Source organism: Talpa europaea (assembly GCF_964194135.1).
Source record: "Talpa europaea genome assembly, chromosome: 2".
In the NCBI taxonomy this organism is placed as follows: Eukaryota; Metazoa; Chordata; class Mammalia; order Eulipotyphla; family Talpidae; genus Talpa; species Talpa europaea.
Window position 1 is genome coordinate 156,322,934 of NC_140068.1, and position 26,975 is coordinate 156,349,908.

The 26,975-nt window shown below is 58.4% G+C and overlaps 2 protein-coding genes across 4 annotated transcripts in view; both read right to left on the reverse strand.

Moving 5' to 3' along the window:
- Window positions 1–374: 374 nt before the first annotated feature.
- Window positions 375–13,266, reverse strand: SNRNP48 (small nuclear ribonucleoprotein U11/U12 subunit 48; the record flags this gene model as incomplete). Its single annotated transcript, XM_084257175.1, has 9 exons — window positions 13,065–13,266; window positions 10,500–10,613; window positions 10,216–10,276; window positions 9,451–9,525; window positions 4,699–4,887; window positions 4,294–4,415; window positions 2,460–2,548; window positions 2,044–2,208; window positions 375–423 (listed from the first exon to the last, which is right to left on the reverse strand). Exons 1-9 carry the CDS (start codon window positions 13,218–13,220, stop codon window positions 375–377), a joined length of 1,020 nt encoding a protein of 339 aa, XP_084113301.1. The 5' UTR covers window positions 13,221–13,266.
- Window positions 13,267–18,036: 4,770 nt separating this feature from the next.
- DSP (desmoplakin) overlaps window positions 18,037–26,975 on the reverse strand; it is a gene marked incomplete at both ends in the record, with an annotated part of 37,127 nt that continues 28,188 nt past the window's right edge. The window contains 7 exons of one of the 3 annotated variants that reach the window (XM_084259621.1): window positions 18,037–21,276; window positions 22,987–23,100; window positions 23,569–24,429; window positions 24,976–25,074; window positions 25,603–25,710; window positions 26,044–26,127; window positions 26,491–26,653. In XM_084259621.1, the coding sequence (XP_084115747.1) occupies window positions 18,037–21,276; window positions 22,987–23,100; window positions 23,569–24,429; window positions 24,976–25,074; window positions 25,603–25,710; window positions 26,044–26,127; window positions 26,491–26,653 (4,669 nt within the window). Of the gene's footprint in view, window positions 21,277–22,134; window positions 24,430–24,975; window positions 25,075–25,602; window positions 25,711–26,043; window positions 26,128–26,490; window positions 26,654–26,975 lie in introns of all 3 variants that reach the window. The other 2 variants (XM_084259622.1, XM_084259620.1) reach the window with 2 other exon arrangements.

Consider the following 26,975-nt stretch of genomic DNA (forward strand, 5'->3'; position numbering starts at 1 on the left):
GCTTGCACACACCTCGGAGACCTGCCTATGTGCACCGCACACTGCAGGATGGCTCCACAGGGGGTGCACGGCGTGGGGCTGCAGTCTGATCATTCTGACGAGGTGCATGTAAGCATGTCTACAGCTGAAGGGGCTATAATCAAAGAATTTTCTGATAGACAAATTACCCTAAGATAACACACAACCGGCAGCAGGGAAAAACTACCTACTGACACGTGAGCACAGGTGTCCAGGACACATGGGGCCCTGGCTTGAGATGGACACGGAGTGAACTGCTGTGAGCAGGTCACAGACGCGCAGGCCCCCATGGCGACCACACGTGATGCTAGCGTCCCAGCGACGAGCCCAAACGTAGCTCCCGGGTGCTGCTTCACTTACACTTTCTGCTTTCTCCGCTTATGACTGTGGTGTCTTTCCCCATCCCTGAAATGAAAGGGGTGGGGAAAGCTATTAAATGATGCACCTTCTGGTACTAGAGCTTTCGGTAGCATTTCCCCAGTAACGCACTTTCATCCACATAAACCAGAACAATTTCAAACACACGTTTAGGAAGGAACAGTGATTTTTTTTTTTGAGTAAATAAGGAAAACACGCCATTAAACCGAGGCATGGAACTGCGATGGGGAGAGCGGGACGGCGTCTGCGCTGCCCCGGAGCGTGGCTGCCGTCACCCGGGTATGTGTTCGTGGCTGAGCGACACATCTCAAACAGGCTGCTGACTCTGCAGCAGGAATTCAGAGGCTGATTTCTCATCCCGGCTCCTCTCCACTCCTGACAGCCACACACCTCAGGGCGAGGCCAGAGGTGCCTCCCCAGCAGCTGCCTCTGGCAGGAGAGCCATCTCGTCTGAGAGGCAGAGGCTGTTCACTGTACGTAAGTCGATCAAGACTGGCCAGAAGTGAATCAGCACAGTCCTGACCGACAACCGGCGCCAGCATGCGTGACAACTAGGAGATGTGACGCTCAGCAGGCCCCAGGAGGGACACTGAGTGGTGGTCACACTCGTGGAAGACATGGATGGACAGACTGGCACTGATGGTCCCAGGAACCGCCCGCCATGAGGTAAGCACTGAGACCATGAGGCCCAACTCGGCCATGGTGGCTGGAGACACCACTGGGTAACAGCCTGTCCCAGCCCAGCACGGTGCCCATGTGCGGAGGCAGAAGCTTAGCCGCAGGGAGCGGTGCAGCCGCAGCCGCACAGGGCACAGATGAGCAGTGAGAAGAGGGCAGACTCCCGGAGACAACCGGCTGGTCTTGAGCCCAAGGCGCTCACCAACCCAGCAGCGGGGCGGGTGGAAACCCACTATTAGGCCAGCCACGCTGGGCTGAGCAGGGAGCCCAGCTCACCCCCAACACCTGCCCTAGAGTAGCCAGTGCCCCGCAAGCAGATGAGGGCACGCAGGGAACGCAGTGCGCGGAGGAGGACAAGGTCCACCTGGCAGGGAGCTGGGGGAGGGACTCGAGATCCAGGGTGACCCAGCGGCTGGACAGGGACAACACTTAAGTGGCGCTGCATGTGGCTTTGGAAGCAGCTTGCCTCTCCCAGCTGCCAGACTTCCACTGGGACACTAACAAGGGCACAACCAACTGACGTGCAACTCCGGGTCGTCTCTGACCTGACACACCCTTTAGCAGAGGAATTAGCAGGAAAAGATGGAAGAACAAAGCAGCAGACGGGATCCAGGCCGGGGCCTCCATAGCACATCAAGTCCTCCCTGATGTGATGTCCCATGTGCTGGTGTGAAGCCAGCAATCCAAGCCAGCGGGTGTTAAACACATAACAGCCCCGAGGCTAAGCAGGAGAAAGGAACGCAGGTTTTAAGGGACGATGGAGGGAAAATAAAAGCAGTCTGGGTGGAAAGAAAGGCCCAGGCAATGACGCCGTGTCCGCGGCGCTATGACAGCGGTGGGAGATGCATTCAATGGGGCACAATGAGGGTCACGTCACTGGGGTTCCCGTCACCTCCACTCGCCCTGCACCCCTCTCCACATGGTGCTGAGGCCTGTCCGCCCCGTGGCGTGGCCAGCGCAGGCACCTACCTCTCCCTCCTCCTCCTCGAGTCCCGGGTTTTGTCCTTGTCCTTGTCCCTCTTGTGCTTGTGTGGGCTCCGGCTCCGGTTCCTCCTATGCCGGGAGCTCTCAGCGTCCGGGTAGCTCCCCGCGGACTGCCGTGAGTCCGCCGACGCCGACCGCCTGTCCTCACTCCTGAAACAAAGACCCAGCGGCTTGCTCACCATGGCCCGGCCAGCCCTCCACCCTACGGGGGTGCTGCCCAGGAGAGCCCCAGAGACAGCCCCATCTCCCGTGTGCCCCCTCGCTGATCTCCATGCCCAGGTCAAGGGCAGCGTCAACACGCGCCGGCTCTGCCTTGTCACCCTGAGCGGTGACAGCAGCAACGCGGCGGGTGGCCGCGGCGACGCCAGCAAAGGCAGGGATGGGCAGCACGCAGAACTCACTTCCCGGCCTCCTCCTCGGCACGGCCCTGCTCCTCCTGCCAGTGGCTGCTCAGCTCCTCCATGTGCACGCTGATCACATCCCGGATCACCTGCAGGGGCACAGCCGTCAGACCCAGAGGCGGCTACACGATGTCAGCGCCCATGGCACAAGGTGGCCAACATCAGGCTGCAGACCGGGCAAGAGTGGGCAGCGCCAGCCTGGTGCCGACATCACAGCTGCCCTGAAGCTGACGGCCAACGGCCTGGGGGAGGCCACAGGCGAGGGGACAGGGCACAACACCCAACCATTAGGGGAAAACTGCGTGCAGGCCAGCAGGGCTGTGCAGGGGGCTACGGTGTCGGGCACAGTGGTGGCCAGAGCCCCAGGGAAGGACAGGAGGAGCGCCTCATACTATTTTCAGCTTTGAAACATATCTGTACGTTAGAGTTTTACAAGCAGAATTTTAAAAGCCTTCACAAAAGTGAGGATGACAGACAAGGCACAAGACGGTGAGTTGACACGCAACACCCTGCAGTGGCCAGCGAGCAGGTGCGAACGCGGCCCTCCTAACCAGGAGACGTTTTCTGAAGATGGGCTCGGCCAGGCAGTCCCGACCCCCCACCACAGCTCAGGCCTGTCCGTCTCTCCCAGCCTCCCAGAACTCCCAGCAGCTCCCTAAAGGAAAGAGAACAGCGCCCCAGGCCTTCCGCGACTCCACCTCGCCTGTCTCTGCGGCCAGTGCAGAGGCCCCGGCTCCAGCCACCCGGAGCCACTAATGGGTCTCTTCTGTCACCTCCTCAGGGACAGACAGCGCTTCCCCTCCTCCGCTCTCTGCTGCAGTGGGAAGCCCGAGGTGGGCCATGGTCTCACCCTAGGGATGGCGGGTCACACACCTGCCCTAGCCCTGCCAGAGCGGCTGACCACAGTGCTGGGCTCAGGACAGAACACGCCCCGGCAGGCCCTGCCCCTTCCCGCCCGGGGAGACTGACCTCTACGAAAGCCTGGCCCCCACACTCGCCCTGGCCGACGTTAGCACGAAGCCATGTGTGTCTGGTGAGGTCGGCTTCGTGTTCGGCCAGACCTCGTGCCCGCACACCACTTTGGGGCACATGCAGTGACTACAGAGACCACAGCGCTGCGGATGGGCCCAGGAGCCTCAGTATTTGCAAGAACCACTAAGGTCCCCGCCCTAGAGAGACTGAGCCCGCACTTAACCCTGACACGCGTGGCCTAAGATCGGGGCGTAGCCCAGCACTCGACTGAATCACCCATCACCTCACAGAACAGCGGGTCTGAAAGGCGCAAGACCATGAGCATTTCAGGAAGAGCACCTTAGGACATGGAGAGTGTAAAAGATTAAAAACGGTCCTAGATTAAATCAGGCAGGATTGTAGAAGGTCTGAATCGCAGAGAAGGAAAACTAGCGTGGAGATAATTAGGGATTCAACTAGGAAATTACTTGGAGAGCCTGGACAAGTAATTCAGGTAGCAAGCGTTCATGTTCATCCCCAGCTCTACTCAGTAAAGACCCACTGAAAATGTCTGGACATACATCCAGGAGCTGAGACATACACAATTTATACCGGGACATTGCTGAGTCAAGACCCAAGCCTACCTCTGTCCAAAGCCAAATTTGAGGCTCCTGTCACGACACAGTCGTGCTTCCTCAGAAGCAGAAACCTTTAAGGGCTATACACCCTCTTTCTGGAGGGATTCTGTGAGAAGCCTCTGTCTGAAGGGTGAAAGCTTGGCGCAAAAAGAATCAGGCGAGGAAAACTTGGAAGCGTCTCAGAAAACCGGCCACTGAGGGGATGCAGGCAGATCTAGAAGCCATTGGGGCCCCATGAGCCTCACCTCAGTGTACGACTTCTTGGTGATGTGCACGTTCTTGGCTCTGTAGGACTGGCGCCTTCTTTTATAATCTCTCACTTCCGCCAGGATCTCAAGGTAAGACTTTGGGCTTTTTCGACTGTTATCTAACAAAAAAATAAAATTATTCTATCTTTAGAAGCTTTTAAATTCTTACCGTTAGCAGGAACAGAACATTCACCCGCATCTCAAACATGGTTCCATGGGGCACACGAATATCCTGACACCCCAACACGACATAAAGGGAGAGGCAGCAGCTGCACCTGCCGTGAGGCATGCCAGGCAGAGGCAGCACAGCCAGAGGACCCACTTGGGGAGCCAGGGCACAGAGGCTGGGTGCTGGCTGCCAGCCCCTGGGAACAGGAGGGGTGAACCCACGGCCACACAAACCTTGATTGACTTTGGCAGCCAGGTCCACGAAGAGGTCGCTGTCATTCTCGATGACCTGAGAGCCGGAGCGCTGTTTCTTGGTCTCCTCAATGACGAAGTCGTAGATGGCGAGGCGGTCGGCTTGCGTGAGGTCACAGACAGAGCGCTTGTGGTTCAGAGGGACTTCCACGGGCAGCGAAGAATACAGCCCTGAGGTCAAGATCAACCACAGCAGCACACATGACACACGGGACTCCCGCCGACTCCCGACTCACGGCACACGCTGATGCATATTGCCCAACCACCCTTGCCAGAGCACCCTGAGACCGCCCCCCCCCCCGCCCCCACCCGGTCAGCCTGTCCTGCAGTTTCTCTGCACGGGAAGGACAACCCTGCCCTGGAGACAGGCCCACTGAGGCCCAGGAACCACCACGAGAAAAGCTTCTGAATGAACCATTGTTACCGGGTCAGCCATATCAGCAAGGCAGAGACTTTCTGCTTCTATACCTTCCCCCCGAAAACAGGGGAAATGCTTTTTGGTGGGTAATACACAGGACGGTCCCTCTGAAAATTAATTTTGAAAATATGGAAGCGGCATAAAAGTCTTTTGAGTCATTCCTTCAGATGTTCCACATTCAAGACACCCCAAGGGAGCAAGGGCGGAGGGCCACCCACAATGCCGTGCGGCGGCAGACACCCCAAGACCACATCTCCAGACCGCGGGGACATCAGGTGGAGACTAGACTTGTTTAATGGTCCCAAGAGGGAGCACGTTGTCTTCCCCACGTTAACTGAGAGTCAACAGCAGTGCCCGCCCAGTAGCCACAGAAGTTTCTAAAATCTGCTCAGGAATGAATAAAGTAAATACAATACCTGATGTGCTGTATTAAACAGTGAAGACAATTTTTGTTTTGAGATGCAAATTTTCTCAAAAAAAATTATTGTAACTGTAAAAAAGGTCATTTAAGCAAGTCTTCCTAGACTTCACCCTTCACTAGCACACGTGCAGACCATGGGCTACGGAGTCCTGGCTCTGAGGAGGGGCGGCGCCAGAGCTCTCGGCGCACGGGGCAATGTGGAATCCCTGGCTCTTCCCACTCACATGTGCCCACGCCCAGCCCCACGGCTGCCTGGGGAAGGGCAGGAGACAGCCTCAGGGGAGGCCGCGCGTACCACAAAGAGAAGGTGGCTGGACCTGTGGAGCAGGCGAGGGGCCGAGGGGCCGAGGGGCCGTGTGATGCTGGCAGAGGGCCGGGGCCCCAGGGCTGTGGGAGCCAGCCCCCGCGGCGCACCGGCCAGGGAAGGGAGGCTTCCTTCCGGCCGCCAGGGCTACTGCGGCGGTGACAGGCACCGCTGAGCTGTCGAGAGTTAGCGGTGCCGAGCCCAAGTCCTGGGAAAACAGGCTGTAAAAATCCAGGAGAAAAGAGCAGAAACACCGCCATGCTCACAAGCAAGCGCCACATAAACCCTGGCCTGTTATTTTTAAACCATGCAATGCATTTCCACCGTACAATATTTTGTTCTCTTTGGTCGTAGAAAATTTCGGCATGGGGAAGACTGACAGTTACGTTCCTTGAAATACAATTGATCTTTCCCATCGAGACTGTAATATCATGACAAAGACGCTTCACAAATCTGAGTGGCACTTTAAAAGGATATCGTTTGCAAAAAGGATACTGTGTATCTTTAAATAAGGGACACATTCGGGTTCCTAATTCCTCATATACTCACCCCAATTACTGCAAAAGAGAAAGTACAGGAGAAAGTTAACAAACCACATTGGAATCATGTGGAACACAGATTATTTCTGATGAAAAAAAAAATGACACAAACACTTAAATGAACCTCCATTTCTGTGAAATGTACATTCTTCAATGCAAGTTTCTACCTGATCTGGAGGTGTATCTGGGGGGATGGTGATTACAGCAATTCTGCAGCAACTGCTGCTTTTTGCAGTTTTTTTAAATTATGGTAAAAACACACTAATATCAAGTGAATCATCCCAGCCATCTCTGTAGACACTTCGGAGAAGCAGGCAACCCCCCTGCCATGTGGCACCCTGACATCCAGAACTCTCTCGTCCCTCCAGTCCAAATGACAGCCTGTTTTTCTAACAACTGTGCGGATTTTTTTTTTAATCTGTTTCTCAGTCACTTTTGCCTTCACAGGGCACCCTAATAAATGCACGACACGGAACATTAAGCCTACACGAGAGGCAAAGGACCAGGGCCCTTCTGTAGAAGCCAAGTGACCTGTCCAGAGCGTACAGATGGCAGGAAGAGATTGCCAGGACCACCGCAGCCTGTCTCCTCCAGGGCCTTCAGCACAGAGCACTGATCAAATGGTGGGCACGAGTCAAAGTCACTTCGTGAAATTGAAGTACGGCAACTTGGCACTTCGTTACCAGAGAAAAAGGCAAACCACTAAATACTAAATGAATATTCATAATTTAAATTAACTCTTGATTATGAAGTCAGCCAAAGTAACTCCAGCAGCAGATAAGTAAATCCCATGGCTACTGCAGTGTTCACAAAGCTCATGGATCGAGATTTCTACATGTCGAGCGTGGGCCTGACGTGACCGACAAAATGAACACACACGTGCCCTCCCCAAACACGCCCGAGTCCGCGACGGCACGTCCCTTAAATGGGAAAATGCGACCACGCTCGTGCCAGTCGTTCCTCCAGGATTTCAAGCGTCCTGGACACAGCGGGCCACAAAAGCAGCCTTCGCTGAGAAACCGCAGCACTCTGCACACGGCAGAGGACGTCTAAGAAAGGGTCACAGACCACACACGAATGGTTCGGAGTCAGCTGGTGATTCAGGACAGCGCAAACACTCACAATCACTAGAAAAGTTCCTCTTAGTGACCGACTGGCAGGAGTTACTCGTTCAAATTCTTTGCCTTTGTAAAGACTGAAGCTCGATGTCCATGTCTGCCCCGAAGCTCAGGTGTACGAGTAACACACACAGGCCTCTTCCTCAGTCACTGCGGGCGCCGGTCCTGCCCGCCTCGTCGTCTCAGCGCTGCTCTCTCTACACTAAGCTGCTGTGACACTGTAAGAGCAGCTGCTGACTGTGAGAGCTGGGGGTTGGGGGGGACCACCTGCAGCTCCTGCTGCGCCAGCCTCCCCAGCACAGTCTGTGCCCAGGATGAGGAACCGCTCCTCAGAAAGCTGGGATTCAACAAGGCCAAGCAGCTGGTTTCTTTCTTTGAAAAACGGGCTCAGGCAAGGCAGGTCAAACCCCAAGCAACAGCAGCAGCACAGCACCAAGTCTGAGCGGCATAGCAGCAGGTCTGAGGTCCGTGATGTCACGTCACGTCACTGGGACGGGGGCAAATGACAGCACAGTCTCTAGGCCCTGACCTATGACAGGGTCAAAAAATTCAGAGTGTGGTTCTAGATCCAGTTTACCAGCACCTGGCGGAAACAGCCCACTTGTGTGTGCCTCCAGCCCATCCTGACACAGAAGGACATACTCGTGCAACCCACCACATCTGTGGCGAAAGAGATGAACTACACCCGAGAGCTACAAATGGACCCAGAAAAATATGGGAGTGCCGTGGAGGGGCTCAGCACATGCACAGGGAGCTCTGCGCTCCAGCAGACAGGCGCTGCCCCCTTTCCTGTGGATGGCAGGCCCAGGGCAGACCTCCAGCCCCCTTTCAAGCCTGAGATGAGTGTGGCGGCTCCAACTAGCTCAGTCCAAATCAAGTCCTTCAATTCTCAGTTCTTCCCAAACTGAGAACCAAATCCTCTACTCCTGTCCGCCGCCAGTCACTGAAAGGAGCAGTGGGTTGAACAGTGATGGGGCCACTAAAAGGGGGAGCTGACCCAGCTCAGTCATCTCCTCCCATGAGGTGGGAACCAGAGGTCTCCCTGAAGACGACACCCTGCGAGTCGCAGGGCGCACAGAAGCGCGTCCGAGCAGAGACGACAGGAAACTGTCCCTGCCGTGGTCGGGCACAGGTCCCAGGGCGGAGGGCAGACCCGCTCCTGTGGCCACCCAGGGAGCAACCAGGCCCAGACATCCGCTGCTGACAGTGGGCGACCACCCCCGGCCTCGGCACAAGGGAGCAAATCATGGCAACGGGCTGGGGGACACGGCCCAGCGAGGAGGACAGGGCAGCAACACGCTGTCCTGAGAGACCCTCAGCGGGCGGAGATAACACAGACGCTCTCGCAGGAGCAGCCATGCCTGGGTGCCAGCGGCTAAGGAGCGTGTGAACATCTACGTCCTTGAGGTACAGAGTTCTATCGATTCTGCAAAAGCCTGCGCTTGAGCACTCTACCCCGGCCTCTGCCGAGGCCAGCCGGGCAGAAACGCATAAGCCAGCTCCAACTGTGCCGCAAGGGCCCCACCCTGAACCCAACTTCCCGGCTTCCTTCTGCCACGTCTCCCTTTTCTGGCCTTAGCCTTCCCCTGCATGCTGCTCTCAAAAATTCTGACAGCTCACGCTGGCTATTTTCAAGAAAGAAAACCCAGAGTGGACAGTCTTGACTCAACAGATTCACCAAACAGCCATAATCTTAAAAATTATCCACCAGGCAACCCCACCTATCAGGTGACCCCCAGCACGAGCCCTGGGTGTGACAGCGTCCTAGGGGCACTGGTGGTGGCGTGAGAACCCCCACCATCGACGCTGACGCCAGCACACACCAGTCTAAGGAACTTTGGGTCCGTCTGCACAGATTCTTCTTGAAAATTAGTGGTGTGTGTGCACACGAAAATAACTCTGAACACATCAGTGTAAGCTACGGTGCCACTTACTCTGGTTGTAGGAGTCACCATCTTTGCCAAGCGCAGCTCTGGCTTGTTTGATGATCTGGAACTGTGAGTCCTTATCTGTGCAAAGGAAAGACACCCCCTAAACACACGACCGTGCTTCCGACGCCAGCTCCTGCCACACCGATCAGCCTGCCCGTGCCCCTGCTCACGCAACCTGGGCAGAGTCCCCCAACCCGGCCAGCGCCCAGGCGCAAGCAGGCCTCCAGGCACTGGGAAGACACACTCCAGGCATGGGCAGGAGCCACAGCAGGTGTCAGCAATAGGTAACAGCTGGCGCTTTCTCAGTCCGACACGGGACCCCCACCAGCTGACCCTCCCAAGGTACCTCTGTCATCCTCCTGCTTCCTGAGAGTTCAGCCAACACACAGGCTGATCACTCAGCTGCAGTCACACCTCTGATGGTGACAGAACCAGAAGTCCATCAGGGCGTTCGGGTTCCAGAACGCAAGCTTCCACCCTCAGAGAGCTACGAGCCAGAATGCAGCTCCTGTCTGCGCTCAGTTCCTGTCCAAACTGTGAGTGTCCATGTCCTGTCGCCACCACGGGGCCTCACTGCAGCTCGACCCAAGCTTGAGCACTCGCTTTCAGGCCGTGCAAATTGGTTTCAATCATTATTTAATGAAATCCTTAATCAACCTTTCTTAATCATAAACATGCTTACAAAGTCCAATCTTTTGATAAATCAAAAACACCAAATCAATACCTTACTGAGAGTTTTCAATTAGAACCTGTGAACTCAACACTTACTCAAAGTAATTGAAGGTACCTTCACATTCTCATAGAAAAAGTCAGGATTATACATTTTATCCTAAACAGAGGAGAGAAAAAACACGTTCTTGAGTATCAAATAAATTATTCTAAGGTTTGACAAAAATCAAACAAGATGGGTATCAACATTAGATTATCCAAAAAGAGTTCAAATAACTTCTTGCAATAGTTTGCAAAATCAGGCAGCCCCACAGTGACTATGTTAGGGCGCAGCATTGGAACAGGGGGGTGGACCACGGGCGGGGCAGCGCGGCAGCAAGCACCTGCTCCTCTCTGCTGTAGCCCAGCTTCCGCAGCCTGCAGGACGCCACGTGCTTGGCCAGGGACGCTCTTGGCATGTGGTGGCTGGGATCGTAGGGGCAGATGGCGACTTCATCCTGCAGAATCACACGGGAGCACAGAGAACAGTCGGACCTCGTAAAGCCCCGGGCGCCCACAGCCCGCCCCGCAGCTCCAGCCACGCGACTTTTGAGAGGCCCCACCTCTGCAGCCTCTGCCCTCTCCCCAGCCCTCAGAGCCCACCTGGAGCTGCCCGGAGAGTCAGAGCAACCCTCGGGCCCTTCCTGCCCATAGCCAGAGCACAGCCACCCTTCTCCCTTGTCACCCACCCACACCGAATCAGCCCCTCGGCCCCCTATGCTACCAAAGAACGCTGGGAACCCCGCAGCCCCCCCCCACATCCCGCTTCGGGGTGTCATCGCCTGCCCTGCTCCTGGTGGCTGAGATCCATGCCCTCCCCCACCTGAGATGGCTCCAATACTTATTGACCGCGCGTACCTGGTCAGCCACTTCACCTGTCTCTGCCTCAGTTTTACCGACAAGGCGAGGACACTAGCAGGGCCTCCCACGGCCACCGTGAAGCTCAGTCACAGCGAGCTTACAGAGACTCAGAGCCTGGACGCCGCAGTGTGCAGTAAATGCAAGCGGTTGTGACTTCACCAAGTGACAGGTGACAATGACACACTTGGCTTAACTGCTCCCCTGCCTTCCCGCTTCCTCGTTAAACACAAAGCCTAGCTTCTTTAACACACTGACAGGGACTCGCAGGCCCAGCCCCCCCCCCCTTCTCTGTGCCCAGCTTCTTTGGCCGGGGCCTCCCCTCTCGCTTCCACACCTGCTGTGGAGTGCCCTGTGCATCCCCTAATTAGCCCAGCACTTCTATCTAGAGGTCTCGCTGTCCCACCACAGCCGGCAGCAGCCCAGCCACCCTTCAAGAACCTCATAACCTAGCGTCGGAGCCCCCTGGTTTCCCCCTGCCCCGCCACGGTAAGCCCCAGGGGTAGGGGGCATGGCCAGAGGCTTTGGTGAACTTCAGCATGCAGCATGAGATGGCTTAGCAGGCCCATCACAGCCTGGACAGCGCCCGCTCCCGTGTCCCCTGCAGGGCGGTCTGGAAAATCTCACTCTGACTCTGCAAGCTAGACGGAGGCTCACAGCTCCAAGTCAGACACTTGAGATTTCATGAACTTTTCAGGTGGCAGGTGCACCATTCAGCAGGGAGCCCAGGACCAGAATACCCGGGTGCGAAGCCCTACCGCTCCCCGGGTGCCTTCTTGGGCCTCCTCATGGGAACATGCACCGGCACCTCCTGCCCTGCAGAGCATGGAAAGCGGCAACGAGTCGGAGGCGGTGCAAGGACCCCCGCACTAACTGCAGGACCCAAATTCTGCAGCGCTGAGTCCAAGGCGGGAAAGGCTGGGGTGCCACTCAAGGGGGCCGCACCCGAGGGACCCGCAAACGGGCGAAGGCCTTCACCCCCCGCGCTGCAGCTGCCTGGCCTCGCGCTGCCCGCGCCGCGCACGGGACGCCAACAGCATGGCCAGCCCGCGCGGCACCGGCGGCCGGCGACTCCCACCGCCGCCCCTCGCTGCCTCCCTGTCTGAGGAGAGGTCCCCGCGCGTCCAACCACCTCCCCGGCGCCACGTTTCCCGAAGCGACCCTCGCGGCCCGGAGGGTGGAGGCCACGCGGGGCCGCGGGGCAGGGGCCGCAGACGTCCCGGGGACATCCTCGTTCTGCGGGAACTGCAGGTCGCCGTCCCCGCTCACCCCTCTCCGTCCCGGCTCAGCCCTCTCCGTCCCCGCTCAGCCCTCTCCGTCCCGGCTCAGCCCTCTCCGTCCCCGCTCGGCCCTCTCCGTCCCCGCTCGGCCCTCTCCGTCCCCGCTCGGCCCTCTCCGTCCCGGCTCGGCCCTCTCCGTCCCGGCTCGGCCCTCTCCGTCCCGGCTCGGCCCTCTCCGTCCCGGCTCGGCCCTCTCCGTCCCCGCTCACCCCTCTCCGTCCCCACTCGGCCCTCTCCGTCCCGGCTCACCCCTCTCCGTCCCGGCTCGGCCCTCTCCGTCCCGGCTCGGCCCTCTCCGTCCCGGCTCGGCCCTCTCCGTCCCGGCTCGGCCCTCTCCGTCCCGGCTCGGCCCTCTCCGTCCCGGCTCACCCCTCTCCGTCCCCGCTCGGCCCTCTCCGTCCCCGCTCGGCCCTCTCCGTCCCCGCTCGGCCCTCTCCGTCCCGGCTCGGCCCTCTCCGTCCCGGCTCGGCCCTCTCCGTCCCGGCTCGGCCCTCTCCGTCCCGGCTCGGCCCTCTCCGTCCCCGCTCGGCCCTCTCCGTCCCCGCTCACCCCTCTCCGTCCCCGCTCGGCCCTCTCCGTCCCGGCTCGGCCCTCTCCGTCCCGGCTCGGCCCTCTCCGTCCCGGCTCAGCCCTCTCCGTCCCCGCTCGGCCCTCTCCGTCCCGGCTCGGCCCTCTCCGTCCCGGCTCAGCCCTGCTCCGGCTGGAGGCTCAGGGGTGGCGGCCCCGCCCCGCCGCAGGCCCCGCCCCGCCGCCGGGCCCTCGAGCCCGCACCTCCGCCGCCTCCGCCTCCCCGAGGTCCAGCCGGTCCAGGCTCCAGCCCAGAGACGCCGCCACCTCCCCCAGCTTCCGGCAGCAGCTCTCCACGAACTCGCCCAGCTCCTCCTGCAGGCGCCGCCGCTCGCCCACCGGGGGAGGCTCGCCCGCCATGGCCTCGCCCGCCGCCGCGCGGAGGCGGAGGCGGAAGCGGAAGCCGCGAGCCGCCGGCGCGCGCGGGCCTCTGGGAACGGGGCGGACCTCCGCGCCGGGGCGGGCGGGGTGGCGGGCCCGCGTCACGTGACAGCCCGCCGGGGCGTTCCCGGAAGGGGCGGGAGCGGCCCTGCTGGGGCCGGGGCGCCGGGGCGCCGGGGCGTCGGGGGCGGGGGGTGACCCCGCGGGGAGCCGGCGCCGCGGAAGCCGCGTGGGAACCCGGCCGCATCGGGCGCCCCGACGCCCCGCAGCCGACGCGGGGGCCGCCGACTCTGAGGACAGCGGCGTCCGCGCCGCCGGGCTGTGGGAGCCGCGTCCTCGGGGGCGGCGGCGCTTTGGCGGAGCTGTGGCCCCGCGGCGCAGGCCCCCCTCAGCCCCTTCCCCGGCCGCGGGCCGGTCGCCGCGCGGGCCTGACCCCCGAGAGTGGCCGCGAGCGGGCGTCACGCCCCCGCCGCTCACAGCCCGGCGCTCCTGCGCCCAGTTTCTTGGGGGCGGAGGGGGGTTAACCCTTTGCACTCCGCTGCCCCCTCTCAGGGGACATGGGGATTCTAGCATATCACTCGGATGTCCCCTCTCAGGGGACATGGCAATTTATTCGTGATTACGGGGAATTGAGTCATTTCAACGCAACTTTTTGAGACATGCATGTTTCCCTGAAGTTTTATCGTGAAATGGCACAAGAAATTAAATCAAAATATCGTAAAATGGTTCGGAGTACAAAGGGTTAATTATTCTTCTAGGATTTTTGATTCGTGATGGATGCCCCCTTGCCACCATAATTCTTGTGGATGCTCAGCCTGCCCCAAATCTGACAGTGGAAACCACTTTAAACACTCGTCGCGGCCTCCCTGGGGGCCCAGGGGTAAAGTCTCAGCGCTCACACCTGAGGCCTAGCTCGATCCCCGGCCAGGGAGCTCCCACATGGCGTGGCAGACCTCTCCTGCCTCACCACCCCCCCCCCCCCCCCCCGCTCCCCTCAGCAGTGTCTTTCAGTCAGTCTGCCTGTTCTGCTGCCCACTGTCTCTGGTGAGTCCTTTTACCCCCTGCACCTCTGGCCTGTACCCCAGCTCACGTGTGCATAAAGAAAGAAATCTGAAAAAAGAAAGCCAAGTGCTGGAATGGCAAGAACACCTAGTGGTCCTGGTCTCCTGTATGTTTCCCTGAGGTGAATCACCAGGCAGCCCCGATACAAAACGGGGTGCCTGACTGTGGGTCCTCACCCTCATGCTTAAAAGGACTTACCAATGCTCTACTGCAGGCGCACACAGAAGGTTAATAAAAGGTTTATTTACAAGGGAAAGGCAAATGAGGAAATGTACAGCTCAGGGAGAAAAGTGGGAGACAAAGTTTTAAATGCATCCTACCCGATCCGCTGATCCTGGAATCCCAAATGGCGCTCTGGGAGCTGGCGCAAGCCGGGAGCTGTGAAGCCAGAAGGCAAGCAAGAGAGTGAGCCCCCCAAGGCCCACGTGTTTGGTTTTTACACCAAACCTGGCTGCTTAACCCCACCCTCAGGTCCCTGCCACCTTCCCTTTGGTGGTGAAGGGATTTGTCTTTCCCAATGTCCTGATGGCTTTGGTCTGGAGTGGGGGTGGAGTCCACAAAGCCTGCATGGAATTAGCTCAGGACATCCTCTCCCCCTAACACTATCCCAGTGGATAGTGTCCAGGCGGAGCACATGCTCGGTGATTGGGGTCAGGGGACACCATCAGAGCAGCAAGTGAAGATGGACATGAGCATGCCCTGGCCAGTATCCGGTCTGCTGTGGGTGCTGAGTGTGAAGACCAGTGAAATGCACAGTGGCCAACATGGGCCAATGCCTGTGTCTCCACTGGAATCAGGCTGACATTAGAAAACCACAGGGCCTCCTCATGGCCGGGGGTCAGGTTCAGGCTGTCACTGCTGTGGCCTGAGTCCCCGCAGGGAGCTGACCATAGGGCGCAGCAGACCTCTCCAGTCTCCCCGCTGCCCCCCTCAGCTGTGCATCTCAGTGGATCCGCCTGTTCTGCTCCCCACTCTGTCTCTGGTGAGTCCTCTCACCCCCGCACCTCTGACCTATACCCCAGCTCTTGTGTGCATCAATAAACCTGTAAAAAAAAAAAGAACCACCCTGATTCTCTTTGACATTAGTCCTTGAGCATGTCTTTGGTTTGATGAACCCAAGTTTACTCTCTGCACCTACAACACCTGGAATTGGCCCTGTAGTTTCCCCAAATGGCTTTCATCCCCAGAATCTATTCCTTCTTACATTTTTTAATTTTTATTTCTGCCTAGCCAGACACCACGTTTTTGCTCTCCTTTCTACCTCATGAAGCAGCTGGAGGAGCTATAGCTATGAACAGCTGTTTCCAAATAGCACAGGTCCCTTTCTCTCCCCCCACACCCCTCCCATGCACCTGGGTGAGGTGCACTTCCCTGAAACATGGAAGAGGCCAGCAGCTCCCAGCAGGTGAGTGGCAGTGAAGTTCGCGTTATTCGTGGTCTGCCCCCCTTCCCTCCCCACCGCATCTGGCATCCTTACTTTTCATTTGCATCTACATGGTTACCTACGCATCCTGGAGAGTGGAGACAATTTCTGGAATTGATCGTTGTCCTCAAAAATGTATATTCCTCTTTCCTGTGGTTGGGCCGCTTAAGTGAACCAAGTCGCACTAAGCCCAGGTCAAGCACATCTCTCCACGACAACATAAGCCTGGCAGTGTGGAGAGGTGAACTGCTTTACGTTGATGTTTCATCTTTTTAATCTGCATTTTAGTAGAGACATCTCCTGACCCCTTTTCTAGGTTAGGTTAGGCCTCTATTACGGAAGGGATTGTCACACACACACCCCCTTGGAACCTTAGCCCCCAGGTGTCTGATTGGAGATGAAGCCTTTAGGGTGGTAATTAAGGTTAAATGAGGCCCTAAGGGTGGGGCCCTGAGGAGACAGAACTGTGTCCTTGTATAAGTCGCAGTCCCCACCCTCATCAGAGACCACCCTGACATCTCCAGCCTCCAGAACCATCATGACATGTCTCAGCCGCCAGCTAGTCAGCCTCCCAGCTCGGACACAGCTCTCATTTCCACAACGTGGCACTTACCGTATTTCCCCCCTCCCTTTTGTACTACTCAGGTATTTTTTTGTACCGTGTGTTTTACCATGGAACACCCCCCCCACCTCTGGCACAACACAGGGCACACACAAAACTCAGTATTTGGTGAATGAAATTCATCACCAGGCCTCCAGATGGGGAGGGAGGCAACGGGAAGAAGAGGAAAGCTGAGACAAGGAGGCTGTTTTTTCCCTGGATACCAAAAGCCCCGACAGTCTCCGTGATAGTAACTGGGATCTTTCCTGTCCCGCGCAATCAGCAGACTGCCGTCCTCTGTACCTGTGCCACGAAGTCTGGCCATATTACCCTGCACTGCTGCTCTGTGAAGGTTTTCCTAATTGCTTCGTGTTCTGTTGCCATCCAGACTAGAGAGCAGGGGCTTGTAAATTCTACGGAACCCTCACAGTACCTAGGTTCAATACCAGACACAGGTATTCGGTAAAGTCACATCGATTTAATAACAAGCGTCTGAATTCAAAAGTTTCTTGCTGATCCAGAGAACCAGTCTGGATCTCACTAACCTGCAACAGAGAGCCAAGAGCCCTCAGGGATCCCTCTCATGCATTCTAGGACAATTCTTTCCTCGCAGTGGACAAAATGAAATGAGGTATTTTGAGGCGAACCAAAATGGGTCTTGGCCACTCCCTGGTGTCCAGGTGGTATGATGGTGACACCTGCCCATCCCACTTAGTACTCGCAATCTAGAGTCAGCAGGGCCTCCCCCTGGGCCTGGCCTCTCTACACAGGTTTCAGCTTCCTTCCTGGGCCTCCACCTGCTACACAGCAAGCCCCTGAAAACGTTTGAAAATGCTGACTTCCAAAGATTAAGTCTAACGAGAATTCAGAACTAAGAGTCCGTCGGCGGTCTTTCTTAATGGGTACCTAGAACCCAGTTGGCTTCAGACGTGTTTTACAACAGACAGAGGCCACTGCTGGATGCCCTTGCATGCGTAAATGTTAAATCAAAATACGAACACCTCAAAAGTTTAAAAGTTTATTGCCAGAAGCGCAAACTTCATGAAGGCACCTTTTCAAAGTACATAGAAAATGACAAGCAAAATAAACAGAAAACTTTGACCGAAGAGAAGCAAAGATTGCTGTTATCGTGCATACAGTCAAATGAACACCAAACTATACGGGGGCGGGTCAGGGCACGCGGGTCGCACCAGTCACACACTGAGGAGACTTCTCCAGATGCCGGGGTGGGGGGGGTTTCTTGGGAGGAGGGGTAGGGAGGGCTTGAGCAGGGTAATTTTCTAATACAGAAAGTGAATCGATGTAAATGAGAAACAGAATGATGACTACAATATCCGTGATCTACTTGATTTTTATTTCCAAGCGCAGAAATCTGTATCCACGGCAGAAATTCAAGAAGAACCTATCAAAAATCTAAATGCTGAGAAGAAACAAATTGTAAGCTCGATCTGTGCTATCCTTACAAGTGATTACCCCTCGCGCACACTCCGTCCGGCGCGCCCCCTTAGGGAGGGCCGGCGGGCAAGGGGAAAAGCCAGAACGGCCGGACTATTGGGTTTCAACCCTGGCGGCCTTTTCCTAAGCAGAGAAACTTCTACCGCTACTTCCCGCAAGCACCAGGCTTTTTTTTTTTTTTTTTTTTAATTTAATAAAGTGGAAATTCATATAGATGAGGCCACGGTGGAGGCACCATTTCCGACCGCGCGCGACTAGTGCCCGATGGAGCTGCTGCTGAAGGAGTAGGAGTAGGAGTAGGAGGAATTCCCCGTGGCGTCGAAGCTTCCTCTCCGGGACCCGCTGCGGGAGCCGGAGCGGGAGCCGGAGCGGGAGCCGGAGCGGGAGCCGGAGCGGGAGCCGGGGGCAGAGGACATGTTGTAGGGGCTGGGTAGGCCCTTGGACGAGACCGAGGCGGCCTCCAGCAGGCGCAGCCCCGTGACATCTTCTACCATGGAGCGGCTCATGGCGTCCTTGTAGGAGATCTTCAGCTTGGTCTTCGGGCAGGTCAGGATCTTGGCGTAGCTGCTGGTGTCTTGCAGCCTTTGTGCCGCCCTGCCGTCGATGAAGCCCTTCCTGATGGCCTCCTCCGTGCTTATCCTCCCGTGCACCTCCGGGTCCACCAGGCCCCCGGTCAGGTACTGGAACTCCAGGAAGCGCTGGCCGGCCTCGTAGGGGAGCCACTTCTCCTTCACGGCCTCGGCGGCCGACATCTTCTTCTTCCCCTTCACCCCTTCGAAGCCGACGAAGGCCTTCTGAGCCGGCTTCAGCCTGGTGGCCATGTCTTGGTCGATCAGGCCCTGGGAGACGGCGTCCTGCAGGGACAGCTTCTGGCCGGTTGTGGGGTGGATGATGCCGCCGGTGCAGGCCTGGGCCTCCAGCAGCCTCTGGCCCGTGATGCTGTCGACGATGCCCCGCTCGATGCCTTCTGCCACGGAGATCTTCTCCAGGTTTTCCGTGTCAAAGATGGCCGCTATGGGGCCAGATTCTTCCAGCGGGTCAGACAGGGAGCTGCTCCTGATGGTCAAATTCCGGACGCTGGACACGGTGGAGATCTTACTCACCGACGACTCCTGCCGGCAGCTGCTGAAGACGTCGTCGCTGGTGCCACAGCCCAGGCCCCCGCCGTTGCCGACGCCGTTCTTCAGGGAGATCATGTCGGCGAACTGGGTGAGGCTGAGGCTGCCAGATCGGTACTGGTCAAAGAACTTGCGGTCCACCAGGCCCTTGTCCACGGCGTCCTGGATGTCGTACTGGCTGCCCGTCTTCCGGTCCACCAGGACCACCCTGGTGGAGCCGTCAGAGCCGGTGATGGTGATCTCCTCCCACTCACATTCCTGCTCACACAGTTCTCGGAAGGTCTCGTAGTCAATGAGGCCCTTCTTGTAGGCCTCCTGGACGGACATCTCCTTGTTGGTCTCGGGGTCGACGATGACCACCCGGCGCTTCCTCAGGGTGTTCTTCTGTGAGGTCTGCACCTGCCGCTTCTTCTCCTTCAGCGGCAGGAGGCACAGCCCCGTCTCCTCATCCTTGATGCACCTCTCCTTGAGCTGCAGGTAGGTAAGGTTCTCCTCCGTGTTGGGGTCGAAGAAGCCCTTGGTGTCGTCGCTGGGGTCCGAGAGGATCTCGCTGAGCTCCTCATTGAAGTAGCCGCGCTTGTAGGCCATGTCCACGGGCAGGCGGTGGCTCTCCTTAGGGTCGATGATGCCACCGGTGGCGATCTGCGCCTCCAGCAGGCGGATGCCGTGGCCCTTCTCAATGAGCTCCTTGTTCATGGCCTGGAACAGGGAGATGATGCCGCCTGTCTCGGGGTCGTTGTAGCCGGTGACAGCGCGCTCGGCCGACAGCAGCTTCTCCTTGAACTCGATGCCCACTAGGCCCCGCTTGTAGGCCTCCTCCACCGGCAGCCGCAGGTTGCTGACGGGGTCCACGATGAAGCCCGTGGCCGCCTGGGCCTCCAGCAGCTCAAGCGCAGTGCCTGGCCGGACCAGGCCGATCTTCATGGCCTCGTAGATACCCAGCTTCTGCTTGGTGGTCTCGTTGTAGATGCCTGCGATGCAGCTGGAGCCCTGCAGGAAGTCCTTGATCCTCTCGCCCACCTCGTCGTAGGAGATCTGCCCCGACTCCAGCTCGCTGACCGTGGAGGGCCGCAGGATGCCGGAGTCGACCAGCTCAGACACGGTCACGGGCTGCCGGATGCCCTGGAAAGACATGCTCCTCTTCTGCACGGACAGCAGCAGCAGGCCGGTGTGGGGCTCAACCCGGCAGCGCTCCCTCAGCTGCGAGTAGCCCACTTTCTTCTTGGTGATGGGGTCCAAGAAGTTCTTCTGACTGTCCCGGGGGTCGTTCAGGCAGCGGTATAGGTCACGGTCGATCAGCCCCCGGGCCAGGGCCACATCCTTGGGCAGGAAGACGCTGTTCACGGGGTCTACCACGCCGCCGGATGCAATCTGGGCCTCCAGCAAGCGCATCCCGGTCTCCCGGTCCACCAGGTTCTTCTTAATGGCTTCAGACAGGGACACCGTCTTGCCCGAGAAGGGGTCATTGAAACCGGTGACGGCCTTCTCAGCCATGTAGATGTGCTCCCGGTCATCGAAGTCGATGAGGTCCCGGGCGATGGCGCTGTCCACGGTCAGCTTCTCGTTCCTGTGGGGGTCGATGACACCCCCTGTGGCCGCCTGTGCCTCCAGCAGCATGACGGTGGACTCCGGGGTGATGAGTTTCTTCCTCTTGGCCTCCACCAAGGAGTACTTGTCCTTAGGCGAGGCGGAGGCCCCAGCGATGGCACCCGCACCCCGGAGGAAGGGCTGGAGCTCAGCGGCCACCTCCTCCACCGACTTCTTCCCCTTCAGCAGCTTGTCCAGCGTGGCCTTGTCGATGAGCTGGCACTCGTACAGCTGCATGGCCGTGACCTTCTTCCTGAGCCCGTCGAACACCAGCGTGGAGGAGTCCACCGTCCACTCGTACTCGGTCTGCGTCTCGCGGTGGGAGCCGTAGGGACGCTGCCGCAGCTTGTCGATCTCCCTCTGCAGCCGGCAGCGCTCGGTCTCCAGCTGCGACTGGGTCTCCCGGGACGAGTCCTCCAGCTTCCGCCGGCAGCGCTCCTCGATCCTCTTGATCTCGGCCTGCAGCCTCTCGATCTCGCTGCGCAGGCTGTTCTTCTCCCGCTCGCTCTTCTCCCGCTCCGACTCGATCTTGCGGATGGCCTCCTCCTTGCGGGAGTACTGGGTCTTCCACTGGTTCAGGTCATTCTGGATCTGCTCCTTCTCGCACTCCAGGCGCTGCTTCAGCCGGCCCTCCGCCTCTAGCGTGGCCTTGGCGCGGGTCAGCTCGTCCTCCAGCCTCTGCAGCCGGTTCTTGTCCTGCTCCAGCACCTTGATCTTCATCAGCAGGCTCTCCCGCTCCTGCACCACCTGGGTGCACTGGCTCTTTGACTCTTGGATCCTGTTGGACGCCTGCAGTGAGGAAAGAAAAGAGAAACAGGGGCAAATCACGTTAGCCTCCCAGGAGCCGACCGGCACAATTCAACCTCTTTTCCTGCGTTTAAAAACACAAGCGTTTACGCATTCCCCTCCTCTGTCCTCCGTGGATGTACTGTTTTGTTATCTTGCAATTTCATTATCTCGCAAATTCGTGAACAAAATTCCGTAAATACATGTCACCGGTTTGATAACCGGCTTCGTACTTACTATGGCTTTGCATGGGAGTTGTTAACGGTAATTGCGGTTCGAAAAAACGGGGGGAGTTTTGTCCCAGCTGCCCCGCTACAGCTGCCCACACTAGCAAGTTCAACAAAGCAATGTCAGCCTACGGACAGACACTCCCCACCCCCGGCCCCACACAAATATTGTCTATAGAAATCAAACGTCTTAGGAGACCGAGAAGTGGTGTTAAAATCAGGGGTTAGAAGAAGGAAAGCCAAACACCAGACCCTTGATTGGAGGAGACGGGGTGGCATGCGGGGGAGCGGCATGCAGGTGGGGGGGCGCGAGGCAGCAGGGGGAAAGCGGATTAAAGGGTGCAGGGGAAGCGCCTCCACCGGCTTCCAGTTAGGAATTTAGTGACAACTGCAGGCCCCAGCTCGCCCAGCAAGACCCATCTTTTAGCAGACAGAGGCCATGCCTGCTGCGTGCGGTCCCCGCAAAGCCGGGGAGCGGAAGCTCAAGCTGCTCCCCAGGGGCCAGGGCGCGGGGGCCAGCGGGGAGGGGGCACGTGGCTTCCGGTCAGCACCCGTCCGGACGCACCCAGCACAGAGGGGGTGAGGCAGGGGAGGATCATGGGACAGTGAGCTGGGATCAAATATTTGTGAATACCTCTAAAGCCTGCTTTTGGAATTTCTCAATTTCCTGTCTCAAATTTTCCCTCTCTCTCTGTAAATCATTAATCAGCCCCTGCAGCTCCAGCGTGCGGGCGTTGCTGGTCTGCAGCTGGCCACGCAGCTCGGCGATGGTGGCGTCCTTGCCGCTGTCGGCCTCGCTGCGGCCGCGCCGGACCTCGTCGTACTCCAGCCGCAGGTTGCGCAGCTCCTCCTCCAGCATCAGGTGCTCTTTGGTCAGGTTCTCCGTGAGCGACTGCAGCCTCTCGATCTCGATCTTGCTCTCATTCAGGCTGCGGCTCTTGTCCTCGATGGCCTTCTGGAAGTGCTCGTTGCGTGCGTGCGCCTGCCGGACGCTCTCCTGCTCCTGCGCCAGCTGCCGCCGCAGCGCCTCCAGCTCCGCGGAGAGCCGGCGCAGCTCCTCCTGCGTCCTCTGCTTGTCGCGCAGGTGGCCGTCCAGCTCATCCCTCTGCTGCCTCAGGTCGTCCTCGCTCCTCTTCTTGACGATGGACGCCTGCTCCAGCTGCTGCGTCAGGCTGCTGACCTTGGAGGCCTGCTCCTTCAGGGAGCGCCGCAGGCCCTCCAGTTCCTCGTCCAGCTTCCTCCTCTTGGACGAGTCCTCGGAGGCCGTCCTCCGGAGCCGGGACAGCTCCTCCTCTGCCCGCTGCTTCTGTGCCTGCAGGTCCTTCAGGGAGCTCTGGAAGCGTGTGATGTCCTGGTCCCGCAGGGCCCTCTCCTGGGAGACCCGCTCGTAGTCCCCCCGCAGGCGCGTGAGCTCCTGCTCCTGCACCCGCAGCTTGCTGATAGTCTCTGTGGCGCTGCTGTTGGCCTTCTGCAGCTCGCACTGGGCCCGCTGCAGCTTGGCGTTCTCGTCCTCCAGGCACCGGCGCCCACTGGCCTCCGCCTCTATCAGCTGCTTGAGCCGCTCAATCTCCTTGTTTTTGTCCTGGATGGTCCTGGCGGCCTCATCTAGTGACTGCTTGTACCGGGCGCCCTCCTCCGAGCGCATCTGTGAGACCTGCCTGAGCTCCAGCTCCAGCTGCTGCTTGCGCTGCGATAGCTCCGAGCCGCAGGCCTTCTGCTGCTGCGCGTCCCCCTCTACCCGCCGGAGGTTCTCCGTGGTCTGGGCCAGCGTGCTCTTGAGCCGCTGCACCTCCTCCGTCAGGCAGCGGTTCTCCCTGGTGAGGGCGTCCACCTGGGCCCGGTAGCCGCTGGTGTCCTGCTCCTTCTGCATGGTGAGTTGGTGGATGGTGGTCTTGGTGATGTTGATCTCGGTCTCGAACTGGTTCTTTAAGCTAATGATCTCCTCATCGTAACTGGTCCTTACCTTAGCCAGTTCATTCTCATACTCCCAGCGGCGCTTGGCCTCCTCCTGAAACTCGACTTTCAGTCTCTCGATCTCCTTGTTCTTGTCCTGGATGGTCCTGGCAGCCTCCTCCAGGGACTGCTTGTGCCGGGCATTGTCCTCCGAGCGCTGCTGGGTGAGCTGCTTCAGCTCCAGCTCCAGCTGCTGCTTGCGCTGTGACAGCTCCGAGCCGCAGGCCTTCTGCTGCAGGGCCTGCTCCTCAGCCCGCCGGCGCTGCTCTGAGGTCTGCAGGATGCTGTCATTGAGCCGCACGATCTCGTCCTTGAGGTCGCGGTTCTCCCTCGAGAGCCGGTCCAGCTGGCCCCGGAGGTTTTTGGAGTCGTCCTCCTTCTGCATGGATATCTCCTTGATGGTGGTCTTCGTAATGTTAATCTCTGTTTCATATTTGTTCCTTAAATTACTCATCTCCTCATTATAGTGGTTTCTTACCTTTGCCAGCTCATTCTCATACTCTCGCTTCCGCGCGCCCTCCTCCTGCAGCAGAACCCTCAACCTCTCTATCTCGTACTCCTTCTCCTTGATGGCCTTCTCCGACTCGATCTTCTGCCAGCCGAGGCTCTCCTTCTCGCACTGCCGCGCCTTCTGCAGCTGGTCGTAGTCGCTCTTCTGCTGATCGAACCTGTCCTCCACCACCTTCCGCCGCCTCTTCTCGTCCTCAATCTCGTAGGTCAGCCGGGTGATCTTCTCATTCAGATCCTTGATCTGGCCATAGCACTTGTCCAGGTTCTGCTTGGCGGACTTCCCGTCCAGCTCGGCCTGCCGCTTCAGCTCCTCCAGGCTCACGAGCTTGGCCTTGAACTGGGAGCACTCCGCCTGGTACTTCTGCAGGTTCTGGTCCAGGAACTTGTTCTTGTTGCAGTTTTCAGAGTTGGCGTCACGGGCCAGCCTGAGCTCCTCCTCCAGCACTTCGATCTTGGTGTTCTTCAGCTGCAGAAGCAAAAGCAGAAACCACGGTGAGAGAAAAATCTCCCCTCCTCGGGCCAGGGACACGCCAGAACCTGTGTGTGTGCACGCAGTGTGCAGATACCACACCGAGGCACATGCAGCGGGGCGCGAGGCAGAAACTAGCAAAGAGTCCAGAGGCAGCATCCTTGGCATAAACCTTCCCTCAGCTGCCTGAGGCTCAGCATGGGGCCTCAGTGAAAGGCCTCACCTCGGCCTTTCAGCCTCCTCGTTGGTAAAGGGGCTGATTTCTTCCCAGGCCAGAGCTTCTGATTTCAGAAATTATGTTTCTTTCAAGGTTTCCATATAAACTCAATTCAACAATTAGAAATGAGGAGTAAACTAAAGAATCACTTAACGTGAAAAATTCGAATCCAGCTAGGCTGGAGTGTTTTATCCTCAGTTTAACACAAAGAAAGGAAGCAAATTCCTTGACCAGGTATTAAATGAGTCAGCTGGCTCTGCTGAGCCGAGGCAGTGTCCCCAGGCCTGCTCTGTTTTCCCTTTGGATGCTCCCAGGACATAAAGTACCTTCAGATCTTCCAGACTCTTCAGCATCTCACTTAAGAATCTGTAGTAATCTCCAGACCTTGTGAGGAGTTCGATGTAGCGGGCATGGATATCTCCGGCCTTGGGGAGGAGGGAGAGAGAGACACACATTCAGAACAAATGCCGTGGAGCCAACCGTGGTGTTTTGTGCAACGATGGGATGTGGGCGTTCCACTATAAATAGCAATGCTCAATCACGGGTGCTGACTCAAAACCTGGAAGTACAAGAAAACCCACAGCAAAGATCCCAAATTCCATCCTCCCCTTCCCGGGGTTTCCCCAAACCATCCGACAGGTGAGGGTACTGACTTTTGGGGGGTGGGGGCTGTCTTTTGAAAAGTAACTAGGTATTTCCTACTTTTTAAAAGTCTCCCTACATTACACTGGAGAGGCAAGCCCAATTCTGCAAAGACCCTAATAGTTAACAAAAGAGTCAGGTCTTTTCCTAAAATGCATCCTCTACGTGGGAGGAGTAGAACCTGCAGAAAAGCCTTTTGAGGGGCTTTCCTAGAACAAAGGCTGGCTCCAGGCCCAGGGAGGGACAGCGGGGTTTTGGGGGGAGAGGAGGAAGGCATAAAGAGTGGCCTGAGAGCGGGGGGACAGAGTCACCTCTTGCAGGATCACCCCCGAGGGGGACTGGACCATGGTCCTCTTGATGGGAATGTTCAGCAGCGTCTCCAGGCCTGAGGTGTAGGACGCCAGCTGTAGCTCGTAGTCCTGCGGGAAGTCAGCGTTAAGAAAACACCCTTCATGGGCTTGAAAGGCTCGCATCACAAGCCGTGTGTCCTGCAGCCATCCCAAGGGGCCAGGGCTGCAGGTGTCCATGGCAGCTAAGGCCACGTCAGTAGACAGGGCACGTCCTCTGGGCCGGGCAGCTCGGCGCGCCCAGCCAGCCCACAGGCCATGAGCCGTGCACGTGGGTGACAAGCTCCCCCGCGTGCCCGGGAGGACATGGAAGCCATCACCGCTGCCCTCAGGGGCACCACCTTTACAGAGGACCAAGAAGCAGCCGGGTCAGTGGCCCCACAGAGCGCCCTGCCCGTCCCGCACCTTGATGGAGTTCCCGCAGAGCTCCGCGATCTTCTGCACCTCCTCCGACTTGTCGCGCTTGCCGCAGATCTCGTTGTGCAGGTTCTGCACGGGAAGCAAGACCGCGCAGACGTTAGCGGCCGCGAACTCTGAGGTGACCGCGCTGTGTCCCTCAGCCGGGCTGGACCTCACAGCAGGGCCGCGCCTCCCCCTCAGAGAGGAGAGATGGTCTCCCGGGTCTGCAGGAGACCTCCTGGCTGGAGCAGTTTCCAGTTTAGGAAGCTACTCTGCCCCCTTCCCTCCCTGCCCCCTCTCCTCCTTCAGAAACGCCTTTCTTTGTAGATGTCTCAATGGCTTTTCCTCTGGACAGTCAACAGCCAGCCCTGCAGAGCTGGGTGCTGCTCTGGGGTGGGGGGCTGGGGCACAGTCATCGGGGCAGCAGGTGGGGGGTCCCAGGGTGGGGCGCACCTTCTGCTCATTCAGGAAGCGCATGACGGTGTTGGAGTCGCTGAACTTCATGGACTCCAGCGAGTCCTGGCGGCGCTTGGCGTCGCACAGCCACTTGCAGAAGGCCTGGTAGTTGTCCCGGTAGTTCCTCAGCTGCTTGATCTGCTTCTCCAGGTCCCACAGCCTGCGGAGGGAGATGCTCAGCCACGGATGCGCTGCCCGTTGCTGTGGGGCTCACACGGGTGCCCCTAGCGCAGCCCCAGAGGCCCCAGTGCTCTGCGCTGTTCCCACCAAGACCACGTGCGCGGAACCTGGACGCCCGTGACGCGGGAGGCGCCCCACATTGGGGGGGCCCCCCAACACCATCCCAGAACAGATATGCAGACCCCAGGGCAACACCCAACACAGGCCAACAGCAGGGGCCAAGCGGGGCACAGCCCGAGGACCCCTAACAGCAGCGCCCAGAATGGGCATCTGCGGGGATGGGGAGCAGACAGGGGGTGCTG